This window comes from Sprattus sprattus (genome assembly GCF_963457725.1).
Source record: "Sprattus sprattus genome assembly, chromosome: 4".
NCBI classification, from domain to species: domain Eukaryota; kingdom Metazoa; phylum Chordata; class Actinopteri; order Clupeiformes; family Clupeidae; genus Sprattus; species Sprattus sprattus.
Window position 1 is genome coordinate 34,839,812 of NC_137923.1, and position 22,612 is coordinate 34,862,423.

Sequence of the window (22,612 nt, forward strand, 5' to 3'; positions counted from 1 at the left end):
TACCAAGCGTCACATCTGGAGGAAACCAGGCACCGCTCATCACCTGGCTTATATCATCCCTTTGGTATTGGTAACAACTAGCGATGGCGAAATGGAGCTTCATGAACCTTTGAAGCTTTCCAGCCAACATTTGTTCTTAGGTAAGGCAACATAGTGTTAAATATACTTCACAGTCACTTTGCAGCAAACAAAACTAGCTGTTACTTTGATAGCTAGATGACTAAAGTTATGCAATTGCCACTAATGTTGCGATGCTAATAAATTAAACAAATTAATGTAAGGCATAGTTCTGTGCCTTTCCAATTTAGTTAATTGAAGGTAAATTAATTACCTAGCTAAATTATGAATTCATTATTCCTGGAACACAGGAAAGATCCACTGCATCATGGAGCACCTGCATTCTCAAAGACTAGACTTAGTGGCCAGCTAAAGCTGGGTTCAATGATGATGTTCAGACAATCAGGGGAAGTTTAAAATTTATCTCTCATTTCTCTACATTTTTTCAGATCATCTCATTCCTCCAAAAGCTGGGGATTCAGTGGCATGTCCAGCTTTCTGACAGTTCCATGTTGAGCTGTAATCCCCTTCCTTCCAGTGCACCATGAGCCGCTGCATCTGGAGCCTCCATCTGAGTGGGAGGAAGAGCAGGACTGCGGCAGTGGGAGGAGAGTGGAGCAGCCCTCTGAAGCATCCCTTCACCATCTGCGGCGCGTCTACAGCCAGTGCCAGAGGATGCCCACGTCCTGTGAGAGGCCATCACACTGCTGTCACACTGAGAGGTGCCCAAGGTGCTGCCACTCTGCCACTGTTAGGATGTCTTTGACACAGACTGGCGCACGCACCCCCCTCTTCCCTTCCTTTGCACTCCTGCGGGGGTCTCAATGTCCTTGTTCAGATTGAGATTGCTGTTTGGCTGGCCTGGTGGAACCAAAGCCTGGCGAGCTGTCGTGTCAAATTCAGAGTCTAGGAAGGCAGAGCAAAAGTCCTGAGGTTCATGAGAGAAATGATGCACAAGGTCACTGAGATTCGCATTGAAGGCAGGGATATCGAAGAGTATAATGAGAAGCACATTTTATGCACAAATTCTACTCTGCTTATAATCTAAACTGTACGTCAGCCTATTAACCTGTAATATAAACGAATGCCATAACTGAAATAATTTTCTGCCTCATTGCCCTGATTATCCTTAAAAAGTAACCTTATGAGGACACTGAATACCAACTAATCTGTAATAGTAACCTTATGAGGACACCCTATATACCCGCTTGTCACGATTCGTGGCACATTGCCACGATTTGGAACTTTGGCGGCCTCTGGTGGCCAAAAAGACAATATAACGGACATATGTGTTCACATGTGCCTTTGTTTTCCTTGTGTCCCCTCACCTGTTTCCTATTGTGTGCCCTCACCTGTTTCGCATTTTGCAAATGCCATCTGTCACAATTAGCCAGGAGATAAATACTTGGCTAGTTTCCGTGGCCTTTATCGGGTTGTTAGATTGTTTTTGTCCCATGGCTTTTGGTAGTGCGCTCACGCACTTAGTTAGTACTGCTCTCAAGCACTTAGTCTTTGCACAAGACCTGCAGCCCTTACATGCACTCAGGTGCCTCTAGCTTTAGCTAGTTTTGGGTTGGTGTCTCGCTGCGCTTCTCAAGCCGCTTTTTGGCTTCTTGAAGCCTTCCCTCAGGTAGCTATTGACAAGTCCGCCTGAAAGCTACATTTTGTATCCCTTTAGTTTATGGCCTTTTGCCCGGTTCCTGATCTTCTGTGTGTTTGGATTTTCCACTGTACCTCTGTGTGCTGGATACCGCTGTTGAAAATATCCCTGTTTCCCAATATATCGTTTGTTATTTCTTAAAATACGTAACATTTCATGTGTGCATTTGTCATGGTCTGTCATTTGTTCATATAACATTTTAGTTGACGTTGTCCATAGCCTCTTAGATGTCATGTGCTTAAAATCTCCTTAAAACGAGCAGTTTCACTTGGGAGCCCCTTCTAATATAATTTGGTAGTGTAAAAGCTAACTGTGTGCCAAATGTCATGCTTTTATCATCCCGGTCACGATCGCGTTGTTAAGCCACCTGACTACAAGGCAGAGGACAACACTGCCACCTACCGGATAGGTTGGCACTGTCGAAAAGGAGGGGGGGGGGGGGGGCTTGTATTTGTGGATCAGAAAGCCAGTCTCAAAACTGAAAAATTTGTCTCAAAATTACGTCATAGGAAGAGGGATTGCCTGCGTGTATTGGGCGATCCACAAATGCAGATTCAACACTTCACACGCGAATTGTAGATTTACAAATGATAGACCATGAGAAATGCACACACGAAATGTTAAGTATTTTAAGAAATTACAAATGATATATTTACGAATGGACATCTATGTGTACAAATCATAGCACATTTATGTAAATGCCAACTTACAAATCACACGTAAGAATTTTGTTTTTGTGGATTGCAAAACACATTTGTAAATCGTGAAACATTTGTGGGTCATGGTTCTTGCATTTACGAATACTTTTGAGACATATCCCTCTCCATAACTATAAACCCCCAACAAAACTTTGTTGTGACATTTTCAAACTTCTCTTTCCACTAATGTCAAACTTCTGCCTGCTCACCCTCATCCAGCCCTGAGGAAAATACTGCATAAACAATGAGACCCCTGTGCCTTTCTGGAAGTGGGCGCATATACAAACACACACACACATACACACACATACACACGGACTCGTACACACACACACACACACACACACACACACTCATACACACACACACGCACAAACACACACACACACACACATGCACACACACACACACACACATGCACAGACACACATGCACAGACACACACATACAAACAGAAACACACATTCACACTAGTCCCGTCACCCGTCACCCTACTCCCCAGCCTCCCTGCCCTGCCAGTCAGATGAGTGGGATGAGGTGAGCTGGAGTTTGCAGAGAGTTTTTATTTTCATCTCACTGAAGGACAACATGGAGGCCTGCCAGGTGCGTTGAAGTGGTTCGTCCGATTTAAACCTCAGCGTTTTCCATCCTACAAGACAGCCAGGACTCTCAGAGAGCCCTGCGCCACTGCCCAGAGCTTCACTGGTGGAAATGATTGTTCTGAAATTTTCCATCACTTGCTCACACAGTGTAGCAATCTGGGCAGGGCCCTAGACCTAGATTATGCATGGTAATCCTATTTGTGGAGTCACTGTTGCACACGGATTCCTGGCTTAATCCATTTTACATTATAGCTCAACTACTGTACGAAAAACAGCATATCCAACAACAACATTCAAATCCTCAGACAGAGCTAGACGTTAGAAGCCAAGTGATTCATTAAATACAGTTGGGCTGACAGCTAGTAATACAAAAGAAAACAAGTTAACAATGTAGTTTAAAAATATAATAATACTGTACTTCTGCAATTCCTTTGTAGTATTATTATTATTATTATTATTATTAATAATAATCAAATAATAATAATAAAATCACTGCCTGAAATAGATGGTACTCTTTGCTAGTTCTGGGAACTGCATGATATGAAGAGAATATATTACTTTACAGTTATTTCCCATCATTTTCACTTTATGTGGAGTGTTTTAGTGGTTGTAGTGCATTTTGCACGAAAGGTTAATTGGTGTGCTCAGGTGTGTGTTTTTAAACCCCACTGTGTGAAATGTTTTGAAAACGTGGACATGGTAATGAGACAAGTCTGAAAATCTCTATGTGTAGAGAACTGTAGTATCAGACCAAAAAGAACTTAGTAATCAAAATATGGCAGTTTCTCAGTTCTAATCCACATCCGCTACACTGACGCTGTCCAAAAAAGCATTGGAAGACAGGTAAGGTCAAGTGATGGAGCAAGCCATGTGAGACCCAGGCGAGAATAGCGCATTTCCATTTCTGGAATCATAAAGAGGCCTAGTATGTCTCCCCAGGAAATACCTCCATACCATATAATCCCTGGAGAAACTCCTCACCATGCTGCAGGCTACACATACTGAGGACTGTGGCCAAAACCATCTTATGGAAGACAATCAAGGAAATAAGATTAACTTGTTTCACTTCAGCCAGAGATCTGAAATCTTTAACATATCTCAGAGCGATGTGAAATTGCACTGGAATAACAGAAAAGGATTTTTTTCTGTGGTGGAAGGATGACTAATTATGAAGTGTACACATTCCGTTTCTAATCTAACAGAAAATGGCATTTGATCAAGGGTGCAGAAGTCACAGGGAGTCTTTTCATGGCTGCAGCGAGACCCACTGTGTGTTTGACACAGACAAACAATCATCCGAGATGGGCTCCACTTTGAACAGCTCACGGCACAGCTGGCAACAGTCGGAGTGTGAGCAGCGAAAAACAAACAGGCCTCCCAGGCATGTGCAGAACAATTACACTAGCAAATGATGCGTAAATATGGAAGAATATTGAAAATGAAAACTATAAGTGCATGTTTTAAAAGGCTAGCTAGTTTATTTGTTTGTTTTGGTGTTTTGTTATAAAAATATTTTAACAGAAGACAACTGTTTATAGCATCATTTAACTGACAGGTTATACATAGGTTACAGATTATTAGTAACCCTGTTGAAAAAGTAATAATTAATGAAGCTACTTAAATTAATTCATCAAAGTAATGTAGCTTATTACATTTCAATACTTCCAATAACTTTTTGATTGGCAGATGAGAGGCGGTGCAAATTCAAACAAGAGAACCATTTTGAAAACTACGCTCAAAATCTGACTGCATACACTCAAAAAAGTGAACTCTGTGAGTTGCTGAATTAAATAAATGTACTTATATTCAACTTAATTAACATGTCTGTGTTTGGTTTTAAAATCTAGTCCACTTTAGTTAGTCTAACTTAAAATGAAAACTTGTTAAAGCAAAAGACGCCAGCTAAATTAATTCAACATAACACTGTTGAATGAATGGCACAAATACCTCTAAAATGTAGTCCACTTTAGTAAGTCTAACTTAAAATGAACAATTACCTCTAAAATGTAGTCCGCTTTAGTTAATCTTACTTAAAAGGAACAATCACCTCAAATCTAGCCCACTTTAGTAAGTCTAACTTAAGTCTTACTTTAAATGCTTAATCACCTCTAAATCTATTCCACTAAGTAAGTCTAACTTAAAATTAAAACTTGTTAAAGCAAAAGAAGCCAGATAAGTTAATTCAACATAACACTGTTGAGTGAATGGCACAATCACCTCTATTCAAGAATGTCCTATGGGTTTCTGTTTGTCTTACATTGCACATGCTCAGAAGCTGTCTCCACTTTGAGTGTGATGCTGTGTTCATATGTGATGGAGCTCACAGTCTTACCCAGCTGGTATATTTTATTCTGTGATGTTGAAATATTAGTGCATGGTTTAAGAGTGATATTGCTGGTCCTACTGTATTTGTCTCGAAAATCAAGCATGTATGAGCACATGTTAGGTAGCTCAGGACCTTGCACTACCGCCTCACAGCAAGAAGGTCACGGGTTCGATTCCCGCACTGTTGGTTCGGGGGGCAGGTCCTCCCCAGAAAAATATTTAATTTAATCCTCACTTTTAAATAGGCTAATAGGCTACTAAGTACAAGGAAACAGTGAGATGCACTCTTAAGTTAGACTTCTAATGTAGGCCTATGATTAATGCAGACTGACAGCCGCTCGTTGTTGATGAATGAAAGGGAGCCCTGCATTTGCAACATTGGCGTGTGTGCTTCCCAGAATGCCTTGCGTGTGTGAATGTTTTGTGTAAAATGTGTAGTTAGCAACATGGATGTTAGTTAGGCTACTAGTTAGCGTGTGATAATGGATGTATTCATTACTGTGGTGTCTCTATTAGTAGCCTAACTCTCATGTCATGTGTTTACCCGATGTGTTTAAGTGAGATCACCCTTGTGGTGCGTTGCATCTGCATTAGCTAGTACCCTGTGTTTCTCAGTATTTCATACAATGAGTTTCATCATTCATTATGGAAATGAAGAAACGTGTAAAAACTAGGCAGCACACCGCCGCCTGGTTATCATTAGCTGATTTGTCAGACATAGACCCAACCCGCCCGCTAATGCAATATTTTACAAATATGGAACCCGATATGGAATATGGAAATCCGCGGGTCACGGGTCGACCCGCACATCACTAGTGGCTACCTAATATATGCACGTGTGCGGCCTTGTTTGTTGACATAACTAGGCTTTATAACAATGAAACCCATTTAGGTACTGCTTATTCAAGTCAGTTAAGTTGGAATTACAAGGAGCTGTTCAATTGGTGGTAAATCCAGTTGAGTTAGAATTACACAAGTGAGTTAGGTCAGTCTAATGAAGGTCTGTTTAGTCAGATGAACACTGCCTGATCAATTATGGCTAACTTGACCAAATAATATTGATATTACTTAATGCAGTCTTGTTGGTTTCACATAAGTTAATTATTTCCTCTGTAATTATAATATTACATTAGTTTGAACAAAACTCAGTTAGGTGGAAAAGATTGACATAACAATGTTAAGTAATTTGAACAACTTATTTTTTTGAGTGTACTGCCAAATGTATGGAGCCCTTTAGATGGCGAAAGATGCAAAGCAACACAAAGACTATTACATTCTACATATAAACTTTAAAGCTTTTAAACGAAAGTAATATAATCCGCTTTGTAATCACAATTTAATGTTAATGTAATGGATTACAATGACATCCAATTCGAATTGTAATTATGTTACTTTTACATGTAACTTGTGAAACTAATTTAATGATGTTAGATTCCCAGCCACTGCGGGATGCTTTTGATAAAATCCCGGACCTTGCATCAACTGTGTCATCAGACATGAAGATACAGTCAGCGGAGTCATTAGACATGGGCCAGAAAGCCACTAAAGATATAGTCAGCAGAGGGCCATCAGCTAAGCCTCCCCATCACAGTCTGGTGGTGGCCCAGCCAGCCTACTCAATCTGACCTCTCACCTTTGTGCTCAAATGAAGAGTGTACAGGCCAGGGAAAAGCATGATAACCTTGAGCTTGTTAAACAGTGTACAGATCAACAACCCTGCCCTCCTCACCCACACAACCTTACATAATACACGAGGGATCGATATGACCCCTGACCTTTAAACCATTCCTCTACCTCCTCTATTGTCTCACAGCTGGGTCCCTCTGACAGATGTCACCGATATGGCAGTGGTTACGGGGTGTATGCAGGGGTTAAAGTGGGCCGGAACGCTCCGGTACTCAGTACCGGCACCTTAGATAAATTCATAAATAAATAGATTCTTAAAAAAGAAAAAAAAAAACTTTTTTTTTTTTTAATGTTAAGGCCAGTCTCGTCTCGTCGCGAATCTTTGGTCTGAACCGGCCTTTACGTGCACTGTGAAAGGCTCGCGCTCCTTCTGAAGGAGTTCATCAGCGTCTCGATCAAATCAAAACGTAATATCATCCCCTAGCCCCGCCTTGTTCATCCCTCTGACAAAGTTAACCTGTCAGTTTAGTTGAGAGCGCGACGCTTTGCGCTAAGTGTTTAGACTGTTCCAGTCAGAGCGAGTGCATGTTGGAGTCCAAGGTGAAGTAGTAAGCTAAAGTCTAACGTCTATATTTTAAATAGGGCAACAAACACAACTTAAAGAAAGAACCAGGCTTTTAGTTATTCCTTTTCTATCACTCTGGCCCTGACTGAGAATGACGAACATTAACAATGGGCAACTAGTTGGTTATTGGCTAGCACGTCAGCTTGTCAGATAGACAAAAAATAATAAGCAATTACAAGCTCAGGGGCTGGAAGTTTCCATTTTCTGTAAAAAAAAAAAACACGTATGGGAACACAAGTGTAAGAGTAGTAGATGTACAGTAGCCTTGGCTCATTTCTTCTGCTCCATTTCATGTAGCCTAATCAGTATTTTTTGTATCATTTTTTTTAACCTTGCGTGGTGGATGGGTGTGACCAGCATGTCTGCAGTAGGCCTGTCACCATTCAGAGAGAAGACCTACAGTATATCACTATACTGTATATGTAGCCTACTAAAGAACTAAGTGGTTTACAGAATAAACATCTAGGCTATCTACTATAGGCCAACATTCTAAAATGTGTGAATCGCTTAAATGCTATGAGTTTCAAATCTAAATGTCAGCACTAATTGTTAATTTCCAGCTGGCCATCCCCAAAATGCACCAGAATACAGGAAATCATATTTACCAAATTCAAAATTTTCTCATGGAACCAAAATAGGGGCCCAAAGGCTCATGATCCATCCCTGGTTTAGGTCTTTGGTTAGACCTCCTTATATCACTGTGTAAGAAATGAAGGAGGTTTCTTTGTTTCCGATGCAGCAATCTTTATTCCAGTAATGTGCAGTGACGAAGCAGCCTTACTCCGGATTCAGCATGGTAGCACTGAATCACCATCATTCACAATTCTAGGCATATATACTGTTTTAAGACCACTCCTAGGCCTCTAATGTAAATGAGCTAGGCTTGTAATGCAAACAGGTCTGGCAACCTTTTGTTGTGGTGTATGATAATCTGGTTTCTCTGTCTGAGATGGTTCTCAATGGCCTCCCCCATTCCCATACTATGATTAATTGCAGTCACTCATACCTCAGTTTGCTTCCTGACCCCAGGTGTCTGAGGAAATCCAGTGTGGGACTTTCTCTTTGTGACCATGATAAGATAACCATTTTGGGTATTCTGCTGGTGGTCACAGCAGCTGCTTGATCATTAATCTTACAACTGTGATTAAAAAAATATAGGAATGGGTGATTTCAACGCCACCGCCACCAGATCCACCAAATACCCCCCGCCACGGCCGCCACCAGATCCACCAAATACCCCCCCGCCGCTGCCACCACACCGGAAAATAGAGTACCCCCACCTACCAAATCCCACTTTAACCACTGGGTGTATGGGATGATTTCTGGCAGCCTTGATGAGGGAAAAAAAACTCCCATTATCGTCTTAGCGACATGGTACCACAAAACTCAACCCAGAGAGGAATCAAGCCAAATATCGATCTTAACCTCAACAGGGTTATTGATTCCCATCAAAAGACTACAGAGCTTCTGTTGGCCATTGTGTGGTTGATGTCTAGATTCCACCCACAGTGAGGATGGCCCTTCAAAGACTCTTCAAAGAGGCCCATCCGTGCTCTCTCCTTTTAATGTGGCAATGAAGAACATGCTCAGACATCACTTTTCTTTTTTACCTGTCAAAGACTGATCTCGATTCCAGTGATGCTAGTCTACGTAGCAGAGCATGTAAAATAATGATTTGCTCTGTGGCTGAATTGTGTATATTCAGTGTTTAATGACTATTTAATCCTCTGGGGACTATATCCCTTTATCAATATTTCGTTTTTTTCCTATAAAAAGAACACCCCCAGAAACCTTTAATTACTACCAATCTACCATTTTGTTGAATAAGGCTTGATGGTCTCACCGATCTCACAGCTCTCTCCACTGAAGCCCTGAGGGCAGAAGCAGCCATAGCCCTCACCCTCCGGCAGACAGGTTCCTCCATGCAAACACGGGCTCGTCTGGCATGCTACGATGAGAAAAGACACGGACACATATTGAGAACATTTAAAAAATTGCATGACGATATGTTGGTTCACTGAAGTGGCTTGCTTTAAGGCTCCATATTCTGGATGTAGATTAGTATTGATAAGAGTAATATTAGCCAGTAAAAAATACAGCAATGATGAAGCCGCCAGAGCCAATAATATACTTGCTTTCTGAATAATTCCCAAAAGGTTGCTATGAAAAAGAAACTGTTGAAGGCAGACTATGGTGTGGATACGAGGCTGGTCTAGAGACAGAATTGTTGGTCCAGAGATTCAGTTGGTCAATTGTGCCATGGTGAAAGTTCTACGTGCTATACATTTAAAAGCAGGGCTAAAGCCAGAATAACTAACCACAGCAGAAGCTTAAGGAGGCTGAAAAAAAAACCTGCAGAGCAACAGAGGAGCATTTTTTCTCTTTTTCTCTTAGGAATCCTGCCAAACCACCACTCCAGAAACACAGACAAGCAGAAGAACAAATGCACAAAGGGCTCTTGATTGGTGATGAAGACCTGGCCTGGAGTGCCTCTTGGCTAGGTTATGCAGCAATCTCCATACCACTAATCTACCATATGGCCCTGCCACAGCAGCCTGGGACGCTCAATCTTAACACACATTTAGTGCGATGATTAGAATGAATAAAGGGTGAAGGTTGCCCCGTAAATCTTTTTAAATGTCATCAGGGAGGGCGTTTGGACTGCTGCATTTCAGTGCCATCCAATATGTCTCTATTTCTGTCTGTTTCTCTTATTATCTTGCTCACTCACTCACTCCCCCATCCATCCATTTATTCATCAGTCTATCTATCTATCTATGTATCTATGTATCTATGTATCTATCTATCTACCTATCTACCTATCTATCTATCTATCTATCTATCTATCTATCTATCTTTTCAGGGTGCCTCTCTGACCATGTTCTATATCCAACTTCTGATTACAGTTATAACACAAACAATTAAGGGCATGAATGTTTGGCCCTAACGGCATCAAGGTTCCCGATCAACTGGTGCGTGCCATTTGGACCACAATCTGGTTTCCACATTTTCTCTGCTCTGCACTCTCTCTCACACACTGTCTCTGACACACTCTCTCTCTCTCACAAACACACAAACTCCCTCTCTCTTTTTCTCTTTCTCTCTGTTAGTAAGGCACATGTCAGTCTGATGGTGCCTAGCCAAGAGCATCCTGCACATGAACACAGAGCATCTGGAAATAAAGGGCTTTAAAAACTGCTGAATCACATCCAAGTTCTATTACAAGCATGTCATTGTATAAGCCAGTCTCTCCAAGTTAGTAAGTCTTGTGATCAAAGTAAATGTTATATGGGGGGAAAAGTCTGAGTTGTGAGGATTTGCATTTTTGTCCTATCCCCACACAATTTATTTAAAATGCTCAACTCCAGACATGAAGGGTGATTGAACAGAGGGAACTTCCTGTCAGAACTCCATAGACATGCTCCACACTCCCTGGGTGGTGTTCCTATTCTTTTGGCTGTTTAATGACTAAACACATACACCTAGTACATCTCATTTGTGTCTTGGTATTCATGATTCTGGTCTTTGAGCTTTCTGTACACATACTCCCTGCAAGTTTACAGCCAGATATGAGACGGCCACCAATGCCATGGTGGGATACACTGTGGGCTGCAAATATCACAAAGGAACTTTGTGAGGTCCTGAAGGAATGATCACACACATACAAGTGCTTCAGTGGTTTAACATCATTAGCATTTCGCTGATCTGTAGAGAACTCAGGAGGCCTAAATCACATTCTGTGTGCTCTAGGCATCTTGAGGACCATGCCTGAGACATTGCTATGGTTGCTGAGCAAACCTGTTCCTCTCATTTTCTTCTCCTTTCTTTTTTTTCTGTTTCTTTTCTGCTCTTTTGTTTCCGCAGCACATGTTTGCAAAGGCTGCACCTCTCAACACACTGGCTTCCACCCAGAGCACTCTGCCTCAGTTGTCATGGCAACCCTCAGAGAGGGGAAAAGACAAGGATAGAAACTCTCTAAGGAACAAAAAAGAAGGCAATAGACAACGATCAGCAAAAAAATACAGTGAAATAAAAACTGGACGCTGCTTATATTTACCTCCCTCTGCACTTCGAAAATGTACCCCTCCATCAACATTTTTACCAAATTCTGCATATTTTCATCTATTCTATTAGAGAAAATGGTAAAGTATGTCATGTTTTTACTCTCATTCCTCTTAGAGAAAGCCACCTGGCTGGGTACTTAATTGGCTCATTAGGGGGTGTTCAGTCTTCTGCGCGGTGAACTGATTCCTGTGACATGTTTGTCTTCTGAATGGCAGCCTCACTCCACCAAAAAGCACCTTCACAGACATACCACTCACCGCACACCTATTCCTGTCAACATGTAGCAGAGCTCCTCCAAAAAGCACCTTCACAGACAGACCACTCACTGCACACCTATTCCTGTCAACATGTATCAGAGCTCCACCAAAAAGCACCTTCACCGACAGACCACTCACTGCACACCTATTCCTGTCAACATGTAGCAGAGCTCCACCAAAGACCACCTTCACAGACAGACCACTCACTGATGGGTATCGTTTGGGTTTTTTCTGATACCGGTGCTAAACCGATACTTTTAAAACGATACCGGTGCCTAAACGGTGCCTGAACCGATACTTTTTTTTTAAAGCACAAAACGATGATTGACTACATTAAAAAGGGCTTTTTTTATTGTTTAAAGTATACTATTAATATAATTACATACAAAACACTTGGCTTCAAACTACACCTTCTTTTTAACTTTAAACTATGATCATTATTAACTGTAAACACCAGTTTATAGTAAACTTAAATAAATATAAATAAGTACAAAAAACACACACACACTCTGTACACACTACAGCTTCAACTTTCTTTTGTAAAAATATGAGCATATTTGCCTTTTAAGTCAAAAATTTATTATTTGGTTATATACATTTATTCCATGAAATTTCACCATTTTCTGATTTGTTTATACCTATCTTTTATATCTTGTTTATAGTTAATCTTGTTACTTGAACATACTGAGTACGAGAAAATGTGCACTGCCCCTTTAAGAGACTAGAATAAGTTTTGCTGTCATCTCAGTCTGCGGTTGCTGATCAGCTGGTGACTCTTGCCTTCTCTCCCCTCTTTACACGCAATTGTTGTGTTGCATTTGCTGCATGTCGCGATGTTTGAATCTTTATGTTCAAAATACAGCCACACTTTTGACCGTTTACCTTTCGGTATTTTCTTTGTTTAAAAGTTGATGACTAGTTCTGTTTGTGCTTGTTCTGTAAAATGCTGCCTGCTCTTCACTGTCATAAGCCTGTTTCTATGAAAACACCAATGAGCGTGAGCGATTCAGTACAAAGTTTACATTGGGAGCTGGGGCAGTTGTTAATGTGCCCCACGATATCTGCCTAGCAACAAAATACAAAATAATTCATACAGATCATACTTACGCCACCAACGTTACTGCTAGTTAGCTATCGCTAGTTTTGTTTTGGAAGCAGCCGCCGTGTTTCATGTTGCAGCCTGAAATAATTCCTGTTTATAAGACAACATTTTACGTAAGTTTTAGAGTTTTAGCTGCATGATTTGTTGCTGTTATTTATTTCAATCGGCTCAGGCACACTGAAAGGAGGCACTGAAATCTGCGTGACATTTCGGTCCGGGTAGGTACCGCTTGTATAGGAACTGGTGCCATATTGGAACCGGTTCTCGGTACCCAACCCTACTTACTGCACACCTATTCCTGTCAACATGTAGCAGAGCCAGCCCTAAGCCTGCATAGAGTGTGTTAGCGCAATGGAGCACTAAGTGAACAGGGTGCCATGGATCATCTGTGAAACTGATGGAAATGCCTGTTGGCAAACTTACGGGCGAGTGTTTGATTAGGTTTAATTATGTCCTCATCCTCATGGAACTGTTATCTCTAATGGCATTTTGTTCACTGAGCCTATTGCACACATGTGCTGATTTCATGCTCGGTCCATATAAATCACCATGAAGAAATCAGCTAATCAACTTGCATATCACACACAGACATGAGTTAAATACAGCGCCACTAGCGTAGCTGCACCGGTTAGCGGCCAGTGTGTGTAAGAATCAGCCAGTCTCTTAAACAATCAATATGCTAAGTCTATTTATAGATTAACATAACAACACAAACGTAGATGATAAATGCGCATGCCGCTATTATATCCCGTTATGACAATACATTAAAGAATCAAAGAGCCTAAGAACACTCTCATCTAAATCCACCCGTTAGAGGAGCATGGTGTTCACTATGAAGGCTCTTTTCAGAGTGACGCACAGGAGTTGGCCATTGCATGATTCTGTCCAAGGGTTGTTTGGTGAGCAGGTTTATAGTCCGCCTCTTTTCCTCTTTTAAAATATACACAGACATCGAAAGTATTCTTGAGAACAAGGTTGTGGGTAAAACCTTAAGCTACACAAAGTGCCTCCTCTATATACTGTAAGTACCCTTCCAGTGATCACACATGCACTCTTAAGGGACACGGCTCCCAAGCCTGCTCCCTATACCTTGAAAGACAAACCTGTTTTTCAGAGCTCATTTGCTCCTTCCAATGTGAGAAACATTGAAAGATCAACTAGAATACAGGGAAAGATAGGAACAGACAGTGAGAGAGAGAGAAAGAGAGAGAGAGACGAAGAGAAGTGAGAGTGAGAGAGTGATGTCTGAATGGGATTATAGGGGAGAGATAAGCTGTACTTCATTGGTGTGCCCTGCCACAGGCATTATGATTCTCTCTGACAACACCATAGTCTGCCCAGTGCCCAATACTCAAGGCTACCGGACAAGAGAAAGGGTGAGAGACTCTGACTGGCAGACGGAAAGACAAACAGACAACACAAACGGAGACAAACAAGAGTGAGAGCCCATACACCCACGCCATTTTAGAGGACTGTTGATCATTGATTCTAACAGAATCCATAATAAGGAACTCACAGAGATTCTCATCCCAACATTTTGCCCAAAACTCACCCTTTTCCCACGGCCCTCCCACAAATGCATATGCACAAGTCAGAGAAGTGCAGCGGGCCGAATCTGCTTATAGCCATGTGCGGTCTGTACATGCATACCATGCTGTATGCACGCATGTTGCGCGACAGTAAGATGAGATTTACAGACCCACAATGTCTCTATCACTCATAAAGTATAGCCAACCAATTCAAGTGAGAATGCATCCTTTGCCTTTCACTACTTCATGACTCACAGACTGGTGTATGAGCCTCATGTATGAAACTGTTCCACATGCCTCTCATCTTTCAGAGCTACATATCTGGTGATGATAAATACTTCAATAGTTATTCTGTATAACAGACATGAATCCAATGAATATGATGAAAAATCTATGTAAACATATTGCATACTTATAACGACGTTATTTGTGTGGTATCGTTGCTATAGCACTGCGTAGGGTGAATGGGGCATTCACACAAACTTTGAAAAAGAAATAAAATAATATTTTGTCTGGATAAGGCACCGTCCATGCCCACTCTACTCTTAAACCTTTATGGTCATGGGAACTGAAAACACAGCTGTGGCCAGAACCTTTGCTACTCATACAGGACAGGCTCTAACAGACCATTAAGGTCTAAATCTTGTAAATGCTTGTGACAAGCAACCAGCCAGCTGCATAGAATGAGAACTTGTATGCTGGTATGATAAGAGGAGAGAGTGAGAAAGAAAGAGACTACTTAGAGAAAGAAGACAACTTAGAGACAAGAAGGTAAAGGGAAAGCAAGAAAAGGGGAAAGAAAGCAAGCAATAGAGAATCCCACCTGAGCCATTCCTCTTTGCCAGGTCTTCGTTGCCATGGGCTATGTCTTCTGCAGGGTTGCCAGGCAGCAAGACTCCAGAGCCAAGAGTCTGCGCATCATCCTCTGTTGGCAATGATGGACCTCCACTCCCACCTGGTCCAAAAGCCTCCAGGGCAGTGGACCTCATCTCTGGCAGCAAGGAGGTAGACTGGATCAGTGGGGTCACATTCTCCATCAGTGGCTTCAGGGAGCTCCCATGCCCTGAAGAGAGGTTTGGAATCTGGCTTGAGGACGTGGCAAGAGAGGGGGCTGTGGTAGATGGAGCTTTGGGCACTTTGGGGTCCTTCCTCTGGGATCTGTCGCTTTTGGATCGAGCTCTCCCTGTGTTGGGTGGCCGGCGTTCGTACTGGATCTCCCCCTTGGCCTCCTCTGCTCCCTTACCCCTCTGAGTGCTGGGTGTGGATGACTTGGTAGTGGTGGGTGTTGCTGTACTGGATGCAGGTGTGCTGGTGGGTCTGGTTCTGGAGAGGTCGGTGTTGGGTTTAACCTCACTCCTTGTGCTGCCCTCTTTATTCGCATCGGACGGGATCACCACTGACCAGCCTCCTGTCTTGATGGTGGCTTCAGGCATGGACCCTTGGCCCAACTTCAGAACCTTGACTGGGACACTGCTAGTGCTGAGGACCTCGCGAAATGGACCAGAGGTTGGAGCCGGTTTGGCCAGCCAGGTTCGCCCCCACCATGACATCAGTCCTGTGAGATGGAAACGACACATTTGTGATTACCTCCCGCACCCACTGAAAATAATGGCGTCTTTTTAAACAAGGGAATATAAAAGCAAGAAGAAAAGGTGATGACAGACTATGAAGAGGTCACGACCACACATAATAATGATCTCTAACTGATTTCCATCGGGTCTGAGGGTACTGTGTTAAACAGGATGCGAAACAAGACATTATTGTTCTGTAATTACAGAATCAACTCTAAAGAATCCAATCCTATCTACTACTTGGCTCTACTATCAGCTATTCTTCACATTACAAGTTATTTTAAACATGACATTATGTTCAACATTTGTTTTAACAAGAAAATAAACTCTTTTTTCTAAATGAGCTTATGACTGTTTTTTAAACAAGGGAATACAAAAGCAAGAAGAAAAGGTGATGACAGACTATGAAGAAGTCACGACCACACATAATAATGATCTCTAACTGATTTCCATCTGGTCTGAGGGTACTGTGTTAAACAGGATGCGAAACAAGACATTATTGTTCTGTAATTACAGAATCAACTCTAAAGAATCCAATCCTATCTACTACTTGGCTCTACTATCAGCTATTCTTCACATTACAAGTTATTTTAAACATGCCATTATGTTCAACATTTGTTTTAACAAGAAAATAAACTCTTTTTTCTAAATGAGCTTATGACTGGTAAGCCTCTCACTAACTTTCCTTGCTTGCCATTCATTTGAGCTTCATAAAAAATATAACTTAGTTTAATTTTTTAATGAGATTTTTTTTAACCAAAGTAGGCTAATCTCCCGCCTGCCCCCTACGCTTCTGCAAAAGCGTGCTCATTATAAAGCTGCCTTTAGCCCTGCAGAGCCTGGCTGCTCCCTCACTCAGTCTGGTCTTGGTTAAATAAGTCGTCCACTTTAGTTGTTTTACCAATCACAGCAGACAGATGCTCGAGCTCTTTACCCTTTCACATCATTGCCTTGATGTCTCTCTCACCTTAAAAAAGGCCCCCTGATGTCGAAATACACACTGTAATCAGCTGTCACAAGACTTTGGCTTCTTCTGTTATCAAAGATTTTAAATGAGGAGGAACAGAATTTGTGTATTTGCTTGTCTTTTGTGTAAATGCTAATGACTCCTGGTGAAGGTGTTTGGAAGGTCTTCTTGCTTCCCCCCACAGCTCATTGGTAGGGGGAGTGGAGTTGTGTTTATCATCATTGAGGCTTCAATCATTCAGTAGGCATCTCATGCGCAGACATTTTATGGAAATCACAACCAGAGCAATGATGCAATTATAAACTCCGTTTAGGGCTAATTATTTTCCCCCTCCACTTTTAAAGCATGTTTTATTAATTAACAAACTCAAAGCAGGCAGCCATCGGGGTCAGCCTCAGCAGGGGAGGAAAAACATCTCTCTGACATTTTGGCCTGCCCCTGCCTCTGCTTCTCCGCCCTACAGTCAATGAAACCAACTCGGACTGAATTAATTAAAACATGAGCCAAACCTTTAAATAACGGCATCAACTATCCAGAACAGTCTAAAGTGTCCAAAAGAGGCTCCACTGACCACTCTTTTTAGTATTGATATGGTGGCATAATATGGAGCTAAAACAGAGGCTTGAAGTTTGCCACTGAAAAAAAAAAGATCGACATTGATAAAAAAACGTGCCCAAAGTTACAAAGTAAACCATCGCTAACTAATGCATTTTTTTCACCGTTTTTGACGTGACCAAGTATGAAGCCAGAAAATGTACTTCAGATAAGACCTCGTAATGTTATCTAGTCCATAACAGGTAAAGGGAACTATAAGCATACAATTAGTTCTAAGCAAACTGTCCCTTCTATGCCAAAACAGAGACAGTAAGTTGACATTTAGAAGTACTGACATTGAAAAAAGACTTGCCAAACTTGAGCAATCTTTCCCTTGAGCATCTTGCAACATTTGTGCCACGGTTCATGGGCAGATGCACCTGCCACGCAACATTTGTGCCACGGTTCATGGGCAGATGCACCTGCCACCAACAACTGTGGCCCAGTGATCTTCAGTTATTACCGTGTTATAATACTGTGTTATAATACTGTGTTATAATACTCTGTTATAATTAAGCAATAAGCCCCAAGAGGCCGTGGTTTGCGCTGATTTTAGAACAGGTAAGGGGAGTTGTTAGGCACGACGCGAAGCGGAGTGCCATTAAACCCCCTTACCTGTTCTAAAATCAGCGCAAACCACAGACTCGCGGGGCTTATTGCTTTTCTAAAACTGTTACTACAAATATTTGATATGGTTTCATAAATAAAGACAATTCAATTTAAGAAACAATAGTTTAATGATAAACCGTCATTCTTCCGCCACTAAAAAATATAGTTCCTAAATAAATCGTTGCCACGCAACCCTTGAAGCAACGCAACAGCCAGATGGAACACTGTGTATGAAATGCGCTATATGAATAGCTGCGCAGTAATATGGAATGTTATCATAGAATGTTATGAGGTCAAATTGTAAGGTTGTGCTGGATTTTACAACGGCTTTTAGCCAATTACAATCAAGGATTTGAACAATCAGTTTTAGAATACTGCATTATAATACTGTGTTAATAAGTTATGAAAAGAATTCACCCCTGATAAACTGACAGTCTATTGTACCATTGTCATAATGTGATGGAGTTCTAATAGCATGCTGTGGTAGGTCACAGATTGTTCATGGCAGATTGTCAAAGCTACCCCTCAGATGAAAGCTGCAGGTGTATAAGGCATGACTGTTGCAGTATGACAAACGGCATTTACATGGCAGTCGGCTCTGGGCAGTGAGTCTCTTGTACATAGCCTCTCATTTACTGAAACACACCCCATCGCTCATTACTGCTGGTTAGAGGCCGCGGGGACAAGAAACCTCTGTCCTTAATTTGCCAAAGGGGTTTGAATAATGCACCAGCCCAGAGTAGGTTTCCTTTCCAAGTTAAACATTAATGGCCCCCGCCACAGAATATGGGCCAGAGAGAATATTTGTATTAATGAGGCCAGAGAGGCGTGGAGAAGGCCCAGCCCGCTAAAGCTCCATGCAGACAGACAGACGGCTGACTTAAGCACACCTCTGGAGCCTCCGTGGCCAACGCGCTCTGGTTTCTCTCTCTCAGCCCTCTTCTGCCCTTACCTCTCAACCCAATTATTTGCCCCTGCCTTGTTCTTCTAACTGCCACTTGTTTGGTCCTTGGCTCTGTTCAACTGTCTCATGCTATAAAACTTCATCTTTCTTCATTCTCTCGCACTCTCATTCTCTCTCTCTCTTTCTCTCATTTCACTCTTCCCATTTTCTTTCCCTCTATCTCACTCTCAATTTCTCTCCTTGTCTCTCCTTTCAGTATCTGTGCCTCTATCTCTCCATTTACTGTAGCTGTCCATGTTTCCTCTCTTCCGTTCTCCTTTGCCTTCTCTTTCTCTCCCTCTCTCTTCCTCTCTCTCTCTCTCTCTCTCTGGGGATGTGTGATGAAAGAGTAGAGATGGCCTGGTGGCTCAGGGAGGCTAGTCTCTGGCGCTGCATTTCATTTGAAGTTGCTGAGCTGACAGGAGGGCATCCATTAGCACGCCTCATTCTGCCCTAACTACACTCCCTCAGCTCCAGCTCATTTCTCTCTCTCTCTCTCTCTCTCTCTCTCTCTCTCTCTCCCTTACCACACCACATTCAGCCCTAACTACACTCCCTCAGCTCCAGCTCATTTCTCTCTCTCTCTCTCTCTCTCTCTCTCTCTATGTCAGAATGCATGCTGGGAGTGTCTGAGCCGGAGCGTTTGTAAGCGTGAGCTATGTTCGCTGTGACCTCTCTAAAACAGAGAATCACAACAATCACAAGAGACCAAATACCTCTCAGTTGCCAGCTTTTAACTAAAATCTTTCTAAGGTATGGAATGAATTTACTGTACAGAAATGTGACACAAAAATCTTCTATGGAATAAGGATACACTTAACATTCACCAGTGCTCTATTCCACTAATGCAAACTGGGCTCTTTAAAGCGCATTGAGACAATGTTATTGTTTTGACGCTAAATAAATCAAATGTAATTGAATTGTATGAAGCCTTGACATCCCACCTGATCACAATTGGGCATTAAGTGGATGTGGTGGGTGCAGATGTTCAAGTGTTTTCAGTGTAAGGTCCATGCGTATTGGCTTTAAACTGTTGCAGATGTCATGTCATCCTTGTCAAGCCTCACTTGCAGTAGAGGAAAATAAAATGTTTAAGGACTACTCCTTGACCCCTTTTGTAATATTGCACTGTCCCAAGAATTTTATGATAACACTGGCCATTTCTTAAATGGTGATAACCCTTTGTTCTTGTATGAAAAAACATCTGACAAAAAGTTTAACAAAGTTTGTGATACAATTCTGATTCAGAAAGAGTTAAATCAGAAGCTTTAGAGCCCTTGGCACACTGTTGTTGGTTTGCCTAATGAGGTAGAGCCAGAATGGAGAGCGCTGTAGAAGCCACCGTTAGCTAGAAGAGCTGGGGACCTACAGTGGAGAATTTTACATGGAATTATTGCTCTGAAAGCTTTCATCCTCCTGAAAGTCCTAAAATGAGCAAAAACTTTTTGAATGCTTTAATGAAACATTTTCACACATTTGTATTTTTATTTTTGGATTTCGGTGTGAAAAAGATGTAGATCTGTATGTCACTTGCTTAACCTTATTTTGGGCTGAATTGGCTATTTGTGTGAGTAGAAAGAGCAAGATCAGGATTTTGGAATGGTTTTTGCAGCTCAGATTAAATTACAAATATTTGCTTTTACAACTGAAAATATCAAAGTGTTAAACGGAGCTTTATGTTCAGTTCTAAAGGATGATCTCAGTTTTGTACACTTCTTGTTTTTAACTTTTACTTTATTTTGTTTTATCTGTAAGTCTTTTTTAATAAAGGTCCTTTGGAAATTCAAGTCTCTCTCTCTCTTCCCTCTAAGGGTGTGTAGGCTCTGACTGATACCACTGAAAACACACACTTGCTTCTCAGAAGACCATGTCTCCACAATAAATACCATCTCCACACAAGCTGGAAAGGCCACATTCATTTGAATACCATCAATTTAAAAACTGGAGTTACATTTGAATACCCTCAATATAAAAACTGGAGTTACATTTGAATACCCTCAATATAAAAACTGGAGTTACATTTGAATACCCTCAATATAAAAAACACAGTTGCATTTGAGTACCCTCAATATAAAAACTGGAGTTGTTTGTAATTCACTACTTCTGTGTGTCTTATTCAAATGGAGAGTCCATGGCACAGTAAGAGCATATGTATGCATTGTGTATAGCCTCTGGTCCTCTGGAGAATGTCTCTCCAAAGAAAGAAGTACCAAATTAAAACTTAAAAGGCATTGTTTGGCAAAAAAAGGAACAAATTCAAATGTGAGATGGAAATAAGAATGAATTGATTTGAATGGGTCTCCGTGGTCACACTGAAAATAACACGCGGCTAAGAATAGGCATTAAAAATGAGATATGAACACAACTTCAAAAGCCCAGTGGAAGCACTGTCATATCGCTGTCCTACATTTTAGGAAGACAGTGACAGCTTAGTCGAAAATAGAGCTTCTGGAGAAAAAACATCGGAGGCTTAAAGAAGTTTACTACATGCCATTACACTACAAGTCTCCCAGTAGCAACACGGAAGACTTGATTCATTTTTCTCATGAGCGTATAGGAAAATACAAAAGAACTTTATAAAAATAACTGAGTTTCCAAAATAACTGGATGTGGAGACTGAATATAGATATGATCATACATATGTGACATACAGTGCCACTTGAAAGTATGTGAACCCCTTGAGCACTTAAAAGTTTTCTGTTGTTTTACCATGATTTTTCATTTTTTTCATCACCAATTTTCCATAGATGAAATGTCAGGTTTATGTTTATCATTTGCATGTACTTGTTTAGAGGGAATTGTTTGAGTAGCCAAAAAACTACATGAAACATGGAATTAGTGTATTTTCAAAAGTAAGTGAACCCCCAGCTAAATTGGTAAAGTCAAGCAGGTTACGGATTCGGTAAAACATATTTGGATGCTTAATTAGTCAATTAAGCAAACCAATCAACTGAGACATCCTTAGGAAAAGGGTTGGGCAACACAGATTAAAAGAGAGAGGAAACCAACCAAACTACTGTAGTGCCAAGGTGTACCCACACAGATCCACCATGCCGAGAGGAAACGAGATATCTGAGAACATCAGGAAGAAGGTACTGACAGCCCATCAGTCTTGGGAAAGCTATAAGACCATCTCCAAAAGATTCCAGCTCCATCCATCCATCCAAGACAAATAATTTAGGAATGGAGGGCATTCAACATGACCGCATCTCTGCCTAGAAGTTGACGCCCATCAAGACCATCACCAAGAAGCACCAGAAGAAGAATAAATCAGGTAAAAGTCAACCCACACATCACCTCTAAAGAGTTTGGGACCTCTCTGGCAGCATCTGGGGTAAATGTACATGGGTCTACAATCAGACGGAAATTGAATAGACATGAC

At 41.5% G+C, this 22,612-nt stretch overlaps 1 protein-coding gene across 1 annotated transcript in view; it reads right to left on the reverse strand.

Moving 5' to 3' along the window:
• ncana (neurocan a) overlaps positions 1 to 22,612 on the reverse strand; it is a gene marked incomplete at both ends in the record, with an annotated part of 76,147 nt that overhangs the window by 31,224 nt on the left and 22,311 nt on the right. Inside the window, 2 exons of the mRNA XM_080836284.1 lie at positions 9,437 to 9,541; positions 15,370 to 16,101. Coding sequence (XP_080692410.1) covers positions 9,437 to 9,541; positions 15,370 to 16,101 — 837 coding nt within the window. The remainder of the gene's footprint in view (positions 1 to 9,436; positions 9,542 to 15,369; positions 16,102 to 22,612) is intronic.